At 38.4% G+C, this 10649-nt stretch overlaps 1 protein-coding gene across 1 annotated transcript; it reads right to left on the reverse strand.

Annotated features, from left to right (window-relative positions):
* Positions 1 to 42: 42 nt before the first annotated feature.
* On the reverse strand, positions 43 to 10649 carry LOC134877115 (transcriptional regulatory protein AlgP-like). Its single transcript, XM_063902502.1, has 17 exons — positions 10409 to 10649; positions 9576 to 9623; positions 9468 to 9506; positions 9294 to 9326; positions 9089 to 9133; positions 8948 to 8998; positions 8805 to 8849; positions 8691 to 8729; positions 8174 to 8215; positions 7974 to 8021; positions 7784 to 7831; positions 7262 to 7357; positions 7104 to 7139; positions 6661 to 6705; positions 6505 to 6531; positions 4663 to 4707; positions 43 to 4381 (listed from the first exon to the last, which is right to left on the reverse strand). Exons 1-17 carry the CDS (start codon positions 10602 to 10604, stop codon positions 4212 to 4214), a joined length of 1053 nt encoding a protein of 350 aa, XP_063758572.1. The 5' UTR covers positions 10605 to 10649; the 3' UTR covers positions 43 to 4211.

The raw sequence follows: 10649 nt of genomic DNA on the forward strand, positions 1-10649 counted from the left end.
CCCCAAATATATTCTACCTTGTAATAAATATGACACCGTACATTTCTGCAAAGATTTATTGAAATTCTGACTCACAAAATGCACTTTTGCGATTATATTCTACATCACAGCAGACAGCCTCAGTCTCTTAAGTGCCTGAAATGTGATTTATGACATTTATTTGGCTCCTAAAATGTTTTAAAACAGTGATATAGGCATCCCATCATACACATCTGCTTTATCATACATGCAACAGGTAGTTTATGTCGTCTGGTTAGGATACTAGATAAAGTTATTGCCAACATCACAGTCAAAACACTGGAGACAAATCACATATTTTCAAAATAAAACCAGTGAAGGAAATGATTTGTATATCTTAGAGTTAATGAGGTGAGAACAATAAATAAGATCCCTTTTATCTACAGTCTTTATACAGCTCCTGACTGACTGTTGGGTATTTTACACTGGACAATGTGTTGCTGTACTTCCTTTGAATTACACCATCATGCAAAAATAAATAAGAAAAATTGACAATAAGTGATCCTTCTAAACAACCTCAAGTTATGATTGCAAGTGGAGGTCATTTCTCCCCCCCCCCCCCCCAAAAAAAAAAAATCTCAATTCCTGCCAAAAAGAAATCATCACGTTTCCCATTGACTTCAACTCTTGAAATGAACACTGTAGATTTCATTCACAAAACAACCCCATCACATTCAAGTCTTCTGAAATCTTTACAAAGTCTTTTTAGAAGTAGTTTAAAACATTTACTCTGGAACTGCAGCTACTGCGGCACGCTCCTCTTTTCCTCCAGGCTTTACACTTTGCAGAAACCTGGTTTAAAACAGCAAATCACTGCCATAATATACTACAGCCACATGGAGCTGGCTTCTGTCTGTGACTCTGCTTTCTACTGTACAAAGGCACTTAATGAAGGAACACAGGGAGTTGAAAACATTACATTAACTGAACTGCACGTGTTCTCCTGCAAGCACTTTATTTATTAGGCACTTTTTCATTGTTACCTTCTGTATAACACTAAGTAAATTGACCCTCATGTTCCAAAGAGCAATAACAAATACTGTGTACCTGTTGTTTCAGTAGATTAAACATTGGTTTTTAGTTGTATGTTTAAGGCACTTAATGTAGTTTTAATATAGAATATGAATGTTAAATACATTCATAGTTAAACAATTCTCACTGAAACATGGTTAAGGCAAAGAAAAACACTTAGTTAAGTCTAGTAAACGATTGTTAATCGCAATACGTACAACATCGTGTTTTTCTTCACTTAATAGCTCCACAATGACCTCTCTTTCAAGTGTTTTTTACCCCTCAAACATCCTCTCTGTGAGGGTTTCGCCTGTAATACTACATCACTTGTCTTCAGGAGTACTTGCTCCAGATGTCTTTTACTGACCGAGAAATATAACGTGATCTCTGTGAAACTGGTCAGCCAAACTTTAACAACTAAAAACTGAAGTTAAAGTTGTTTGTTTTTTGCTTCAAGTGCACATACAGTACTTTTTCAAACTGCCAAGTGCATTGACAGCAGACAGTGAAAGAAAATACTCACTTAACCACATACAGTCTTGTGAGATCAGATTAGATTTAAAACAGCTGCATCTGTTCGCTGTCAATTATGATGTCTCTGGGGCAGCCACCTCCCGCTGCGTCTCCTCCTGGAATAATTCCTCTATAAACAAACGCACCTGAAGTACACACAATCTCCAGGTGTCTTCTAAATGCCTCTCCAAAAACACACACTCAGTAGGCTGCTAATGTTACCGGATGTCAGATGTTATTTGTCCATGAGCACCCTCCCTGTAACATTTCTCAGGCCTGGTGACAGGATGTGCTGAGAGCTTTGACCTCATTTCACACAGTCATTAACCCAGAGTTTACTTAGAGCCTCACGTCCAGCATTCACACTTATGCTAACCGCTAACAGCTAACTGCTAACCGCTAACAGCTAACCGCTAACTGCTAACCGCTGTTAGGCTTTGGTTCTAACCCACATTCCCACCACAGATCTTAAAGATGCATTCTGAGTGAACACAAAGTATTTGTATCACTTTTTGTGCTATAAGAGGAGCCTCAAATAGCAAATCACAAACTTAACAGGGTACAAATATAGCTGTTAGCTTGGTAGCACTAAAGCTATCTATAAATACGTTTTTCACTACACAATCTTTTTAATTCTCACAGGTATATCTTGACACCCATAGTAGTACCATAATAGGTATTGTAACTGTAGCAATAACTCAAATAATTGCTGCAGGATTAGTGTATTTATTTAGCTTGAATGTAAGTGTTTTGGATGTTTGCACTACTCATTGAATCTGCATGCTCCTATGCACTCATATTTGGTTTGACTCTGCGGATTTGCATCGCCTCTTAATTTTGGGTTCAGTCTGAACACACCTTAAGACTTTTTGAGAAATAACCTTGAACAGGTTAAGGATAGTCCTGCAATACAAGCATGAGTAAACTGTGGGTTAAACTACAGTGCCTTACACTGCAAAACATGGAGGAAATAATGTTACACCTTCAGTCTGTGAGTGTGACAAACGTGTTAGCTTGAACTCTTAAAAAAAACCTAGACTAACGTGTGTGTGTTATCCCGGGATCAGCAGTGTGAAAACACCCTTTTGGTTCTCTGGTTTTCTCAGTAAGACAACAGCAAATTGTCGGTAAAAGCTCAGCTACAGTTTTGCAGCCTTGTGGTTGAAGGTACAAAACCAGAGCGAGTGAGGTAACAGGAAATATGAAAACATGTATCAAGCTTTGTAAATAAGCTGATTAGTAACATGACATTTATCCACTGTAGACATCACAGCGTCTCATTAGTTGGTCATCAAAGTCGTCCTGTGCAGACTCCCTGTCTCTGAATATGTTATTTATGTCTGTTTGATATCCTAGGTGATAAAATATGCAGCAATATGAGAAACCCATACCCAAAACTGCACTCATTTTTAGGAAAACAGCATGTTTCTTAAGTTTAATGAATGAGAAGAAGGCCAATTATATATAATAAAGGGACATTATTCAAGTTAACATTATAAGTAGTATTAGATGAGGGTACCTTATGCTGTATACCTTCACTTCAAGCCCTTATTTGAACTTATTTGAAGTTAAATCAGCAACTTTTTCTTTGAACAGACATAAATGCATTGCACTCGTCAAAATATCTTTTTGAACTAATTTAATTTAAATAAAGAGTGTTATGGTTGCATGTCCTGCAGGTTTATACACTGGCTCTTTACTCCTGCATATAATTAGGTCATTTAAGAAGGAAATGCATCATCATTATTCATTTAACGATCATGTTGATGAGACTCGGGATCAGAGACAGGGAGGTTGCTGGGATCAGGTGTGGGAGCTCCTGGGATTTGACCCTCTGAACATTTACATGCTAATCTGTTGCATTTGAAGCACAACATGCTCTCGTGGTATGCAGGGTGAGGGTAATTAGAATCTATGATTAGAAAGACTAGCTAAAGATAAAAGCTCTTTTAGTAAAATAAAAAATGTGACATGTCCATTCAGTTAATAGGTGACCCCATTCATGTCCTTGACTTGTGATTTGTTTCTAATTTCTTCATATTTGTTTCTATTGTTTTTGCAAAATAATATCCACATTTTTAATTGTTATGACTAAATGAATTAATTTTGTGTTATGTTTTTTAATTTCTTATGCAACAAATGTCAGTGCAAATGACTTAATGTATATTAAATTAAATCAAACATGTACATTAAATATTAAACTTGACTACAAAAGTAAACAGAAAACAACATTATGTCAGGATGTGTTCATTTGTTTTATCCTAAATTACAAATATTAGGGAACTTTTTACATTTATTCTAATTGACATCATTTCTTCCTTGTTTAGATTTTTTGTAAAAATACAAAGTTAGTTTTGTTTAATTTAATTTGCTGCATGCAAAGAAATGAGCAAAGTTCATGTATGGGCCAACCAAGTAAATAAATACAAGTAAAATACATCAAATCTAAGGCATGGCAGTGATGGGAAACATCAACAGGAACCCCAGGAGCTCGACCACATGGAGAGAAAAACACATAAATAAATTAAAGACAAAATATTTCTGTCCTCTCTCATCTGTCTGTGGTTCTCCTCAGAGTTTGAGGATCCACAGATTAAAAAAAGATCTCCCCCTGCTGGACGGGGAGGTGCAGAGCTGCAGAGTTTTTGGACGTGACGAGAGACTTTCTCTTATTGTCCCGACGCTCGAGCCGCCCTCTGCTGCTGCTCCAACATGGACCTGATGGCGGGGGACATCATGGAGGGGGACATCATGGCGGGGGACATGGCCGGGGTCAAGGGTCGTAACGGGTACTGAGCGTTTCTACCAGGGACATAAACGCACTGGAAGAATCTCTGACCTGTGGAGACATCGAGAGAAGAGATGGGACTATTTCAAACTAAAACGACTGGAATGGTGTTAATCTGCAGCAATGCATCACAGATAAGATCAGTATGTTTGCGGCTTTGTTGCAGTAGTGTGACAATCAAATACACATATTTATGTACAAAAGACAGGAAAAAGTGGATTTTGCATAATAGGGGACTTTTAAATAAACCTTATATGATCATAATAGTGAAATAAACTTCCAAGAATTCAGATTTCCCAAAAGAAAAGTGAAAACATGTCAGAAATTCTTACTTGGCTTCTTCTTTTCTGTGCTACTCTCATCAGTCGGGGTCTCCTCTGCAAGAAATGGGAATTCAAACATTGTTATATAATGTCAGCTTTCAACGTGTGAAAGTGTGAAAGAAGACAAAGGATGACATGCATTTAAGTGATAGGAGGAAAACAGTCTGGAAAGAGAAAGAAAAACAGTGATTTTAACACACATTTACAGAGGAAATCAAGACCTTTAAGGGTAATTCCTCCTCCAAAAAGTCAAATATAGGGTGGTTTATCAGACATTAAACAGCCAATTTGGATTATTGTTTGGTATAGAGTCTATAAAGAAATACAAATATAACACATTACAGATATTTCAGTAAGTTAAACCTGCAGGTGTACTGTAACTTTGGAGCAGAGAAATCCAACCATTTTTGCTCTGAGAAACAGGAAACAGTGCGTCAGCAAGGAAAGTGTGGAGTCACTCGGGGCAGTGTGTGTGTGTGTGTGTGTGTGTGTGTGTGTGTGAGGGTTTATAGTCCACTGGATGACTCAATAAGAACAGAGCACTAATACTTTAATGGGTTCTGCTTCATGGATTCAATCAATTAGTCTAAAGTGTTGTTGTTGCTGCATTCATCAAAGGACATAATCTCTGCTGATGACTGCGGGCCGGTAATCTCGTCCTGATCAGCTCTTCTCATTAAATAAATATAATAATAAAGGATGATGTCGTTAAAGAAGATTCATATTGAGTCAACCCGAGGAAAGAAGGGGGGAAATTAATTGAATACCTCACGCTTTACAGGAAGCCCTTTTTCCATTCTCTATGAACAACAAGCAAAACATTTAAAAACAATACTTAAAATCTTTCTTAATTTATCCTTAAACTTTTTATACTTTATGTTTTATATGTTGTATTGACTAGTGGGCATCCAGCAGTGAAGGAAACTACATTTGCTCACCAGCATTATTTGCTTTGTACTACTTCTACATATGAGAGATGAATGTTGTACTTCTAACTCTGTTGCATTTCTCACACAAATGGGTCATTTTCTAACTTTTAAGAACCAAATATATGATAAATCTATACAAAATGATGATAAAGCATCTGGTTTTCTGGGCTTATCATAAGAAATACTAAACTAATTAACTGCATGTAACAGTAAAACACAAAAAACGCATCACATTTTTGAATTTTTCCACTATTTTGGGTATTTTGGATACTTTAAGTACATTTGCCTGATATCACTTTCACTTAAGTAAGTTTTTTAATGCAGAGTTTTACCTAATACCTATTATTACTTTGGGTTAAGGATTAAAATACTTCTTTGCCCCCTGTAATACTGCCAGCATGCTCCTCCCCCCTGCAGGAAACACACCTTCCCTCCTCTCCTGTCACATGACTTTCCCCGCTCACCTGCTTCACCTTTCCCTAATCAGCCTCCAGTATAAATACCGGCCCATTTTCACTCATTCTCTTCCAGATGTTCTACTTTGCTTTTGCACTGGATTATGGTCTGTCTACCTGCTCCAGTTTCAGGTGAGTCTGCCTGGGTTTGACTAAGTCTTGCCTCTGGGTCATTTTCCAAACTAAAATGACATTCCCGTTCCACCAGAACTCTCATAAAGGTCTCGGTGGAAATGGATTCTCTCCCAGATTACGCTGTCAATCTTAAACAGCTCTGGTTAGATTTGCTATTTGAAACAAAACCTTTTGGTTATGTTTAGGCAACACATCTACCAGGTGAGGTTTGGAAGAAATCCCGGTAGTACATCATTGAAGTTACAGATAAAAAAGTGATTGATGGGTTTAATGTTACAGAAGTTAATAATTGGATATTGTTTGCAGTGGAGACGACTGAATGTCACACTTACTGGTTTTTGCTGGTTTGTTCTCTTTATCTAAAATGTAAGGGGACGAAAAACAGAAATGGATTAATGCAAAATATTACACACACACACACACACACACACACACACACACACACACACACACACACACACACACACACACACACTCTTTATCCATACCTTCAGACTCTTTCACAGATTTCTTTTCAGCCTTCTCAGATTTGCCTGAAAGAGAACAGACAGTCCTGTTACATCCTGCCAAATAACGCTCTAATGTGGTGTAAATGACATATTCTCAGTGTAATGCAGCTTGGCATGTTGCTAATTGGACCTTTTATAATGCATTAAAAATCCCAATTACTCTTAAAATGTGTCCATGTTAACGAATAATTGTTAGTAGAGATGTATTCATCTTCCCTGCTACTGCACTGTTCCACTTGTGTCTAAATGACATAAATAACTCCAGTCAGTGTCTTTTTAATTTCTTAAGGAGTCCTAAACATGTTCAACATGACCATCATTTTGATCTTTTCATTTGGAGGGATGTTATTAAAAAATACCCGCTTCTTTCAAGAGTAAAACAACAAGTAAAAGTGAAAAATAAGTCAAAATCTTGGACTTACTTTTTGAGTCTGCTGATGATTTTGACCTCGTCTTGGCTGAACAATAAAAAGACATTCAAATCAAGAGCCCAGCTCTTCCCTACATGGCTTATAAAAGACTACACGGTATATGATTTCCATCCCACATACTGAAGTTAAATGAAGCTCCGACCCGTTACCTGTCTCAGGAGATCTGGCAGTCTTCGCCGGAGACGTGACGTTTGACTTCCTCACTTCTTCTAGTCTCGCTCTCAGTCGGCTGATCGGCTCTGGATCTGAAAAAAAGCTCTGGTTTAACATCTGCATGAACTGAAAATATAAAGAAACACGCACTGATTCCCACACTAGATATTATTACTGCACTGGGAGAATAAGACATGCTCTTTTATTATTTAATAGTCCATTTTATGTCAATATTGATAAATCAGCAGTTTTTGAGGGTTTTCCCCCCATACTCAAATCAACTCAGAATTATTTACTTTCATTTTTTAAATGGCTTCCATGTTTTTGCTGGATTGTACAGCTTGTATTTTATACGAATTGTAAATAAAACTTATCTCTTTTTTTGTCTGACTGGCTCTGAAATAAATACCTCCATTTTAAATCAAATTCAGGTTAAACGTCTGCATGAACAGAAAATATGATGCAAGATAAACACTGGATGAAGAAACCAAATATTAAAATGTCATTTATTAGATTACCTTTCTTTGCTGTCGAAGTCTTGTCTTTGCTCCTGACAGGCGACGTTTCTGAGGGGAGCAAAACTAATAACTTTCCAATCATTTTTCATGATTGATTTTCATGCTAATTGACGTCGGTGTGTGTGTCTGTGTATATACGAGTGTGTTTGTGTGTGTGTCTATTCGTGTGTGTGTGTGTGTGTGTGGTTACCTGTCTTCTCAGAGGCTGCTTTCCTCTTCTGCCTTGCAGCTGCAGGCTCTGATTTAATGAGGAAAGAGTTGTGATTATTAGCTTACGATGTCCTAGTGAAACATCAGCGGCTCGCTCTCATTAGGGACGCGGAGGATTCCGTTTCATATGATTTTAATAATGTCAGCCTTTTTTTTTTGGGACACCCTTTGAGGTTTTACCTTTCTTAGCCGCTGGTTTGGCTTTCTCTTTTACAGCTGGCTCTGTGGAAACAAAAATACAAAAGGTCAAAATACTACATATATATTAATCAGAATCTATTTATTGGTTAACACATGAATGGAATTTGCTTGGATTAAAGAGTTTTGGGGCGGTTTCCCTTTCCTGTAGTGTGATCTGTGGGTTTTAGTGCATGTAAATGATCTGCAAGGGCTAAAATCCCAAAATTCAATCCAGAGCGACTTTCTCTCCAACACACTCCATAGTGACATCATATGTAACACTTGGCTCCTATTGGCTAGCGCTCCAACACATTGTAAGTGATTTTCTAAGGGGCGGGACATCTCTACGCAGGTTGACCAATCACAGCAGAGCCGGCCAGCTAACCAATCAGAGCAGACTGGGCTCTGGTTTCAGACAGAGGGTGAGAAGAGGTGCTGCAGCACAGACAGTATGAGAAACATAAAGAGCTTTTTGAAGCATGGTTAATAATATGACAAATGTTTGTACCTTTCTTACCCGCTGCAGGACTTTTAGTTTTCTCTTTCACAGCTGGCTCTGCAACAAAACGTACAATCTTAAATAAATGTTCAAACTCTAATATTGTCACTGTTCTACCTAAACGATCAATACCTTTCTTTGCAGCTGCAGCAGTCTTGCTTTTCTCTGCAGCTGGCTCTGTAGAAACAAATGCATCTGATTTCAAATGTGAAATAACTCAATATTAAGGACATTATTCAATTAAAGACTTGTTTTTCCACCAAAATATTCATTACCTTTCTTGGCCGCTGCAGGGCTTTTTGTCTTCTCCTTTGTTGCTAGTGTCTCTGCAGCAGAAAGAATAGTTCAATGCAGTGTATGTTAACTTTAAAATGAATATCCCTAAAGAGAACCTCACTTAGTTCATGTTTATTCACCTTTCTTTGCAGCAGCTTTGGTTTTCTCTTTGGAAGCAGCCGGGACTAGAATTGGAGAATGTGTGTTTATTCATCACATCTAAATGAAGTGTGTAATTATGTTTGTATATTTGCAGAGAGCTGCAGCTTGTATAGTGTGTGTGTGTAATTTGTAGCGACAGTGAAGTGCCCGTTGTTGAATTAGTGATTTGCAAACACGAATTACCTTTCTTTGTTGTCTCCGCGGCGGCTGCTGCCTCTGAGGGGATAATTGGAAGGAAACGTTGAGTTAATTCTCCGTAATGAAAGCACCGTGCATCGCTGTCTCGCGCTGCAGCTGCAGGTATTTACTGTGAGTCCTCCGCTGACAAATGAGGCGCTCGCGTAGCAGCGTACGTACCTTTCTCTGAATCTGCAGCCTTTGTTTTCTTCGGTGCAGCTGCAAAATATCACAGAGTAATTATTGTTCACAGCAGACAAGTTTAACTACAAATGAAACAGCTTGTACCTTTCTTGGTGGAAGCGGCCTTCACTTCCTCCTCAACAGCCTCTGGTTCTTTAAGAGAGAAGAGTTTAGATAAGTCATGGAATTAATGGTCTATATAACGTTATGCATTGAGTTCAGTAAATCTTATCTCAGACAAAACGCTCAGACAAAGGCAGCAGTGAAAAACTTAAAAGAAAAGTTGGCCTGGATCTAAAATGAGTCTTACGTTCTTAAGATGGAACCATCCGTGCAATAAGTCTGTTTTTTCAGTGTTGTGTTTCAGCCTCACCAGGAATATTCAGATTTTAAAGGAGTTTGCAGTGTGCACCTTTAGTGACTTATTAGATCAAGACGCAGGCAAATGTGATGTTCTTATTTCCTGCAATGTTGAATATTTTAAGAGAATTTGGCTTTCGTGACATGTCTCTCTCAGTTATTATGAGTTGAGTTACACCTTATTTGCATACATAAACATAACCTTTAAGAATTCAAAAAATAACTGTCATGATGTAAGACATAAACCGGGAATTTTGTAAAGTGATGAAGCTTTTTAAAGACATTTCTAAATGAGGAATAAAAGCTTTTGAGTCTCACAGTATATAAGACTAACTTTCTGTCATAGTGACTGCATGTTTGAGTCTACTGTGTAAGATTTAGTGCTGCCAAATGAATCTGATTTTATTGAAACCCTATCGACTAGTCTACATATGTGTAAATATTAGGTATTGTGGAGCTGCATAGAAGTCCCAGCCTAAAACTTGGCTTCTACAGACTTGGAAAAATACGTTTTGTTGGGTAAAGATCCTCTAGAAAGAAAGAAGAGGTCTGAGTCTGATCAAATGGTCTCTACTCACCTTGTACTGGAGCCAGCGGAGCTCCAGCAGCTGGAGTCTGGGTCTCCGGCTGAGCTGCAGCTGCTGGGCCCGCCTGCTCCGGTTCCGGTTGTACTGGTGGCACTGGTTGCTCTGGGGGAGGCTGCATGGGGGGTTGCAGGTACGGCTGGTATTGAGCAAACATCGGATGCATCTGCTGCTGATAGAGAGGGTGCATGGGGGGGGCTCCGGGGTGGACGGGGTGAGCCGTCAGAACAGGAGC

This window comes from Eleginops maclovinus, chromosome 15 (assembly GCF_036324505.1).
Source record: "Eleginops maclovinus isolate JMC-PN-2008 ecotype Puerto Natales chromosome 15, JC_Emac_rtc_rv5, whole genome shotgun sequence".
Lineage (NCBI taxonomy): Eukaryota > Metazoa > Chordata > Actinopteri > Perciformes > Eleginopidae > Eleginops > Eleginops maclovinus.

Bases quoted from the DNA above. Each gene is read 5' to 3' on its own strand.
- LOC134877115 (XM_063902502.1), bottom strand. From the start codon at position 10,604: ATGCACCCTCTCTATCAGCAGCAGATGCATCCGATGTTTGCTCAATAC. The intron at 9,624-10,408 runs GTGAGTAGAGAC...TCTCTCTTAAAG, and splicing joins TCCGCTGGCTCCAGTACAAG to AACCAGAGGCTGTTGAGGAG. The intron at 7,140-7,261 runs GTAACGGGTCGG...TTTATTGTTCAG, and splicing joins TGCCAGATCTCCTGAGACAG to CCAAGACGAGGTCAAAATCA.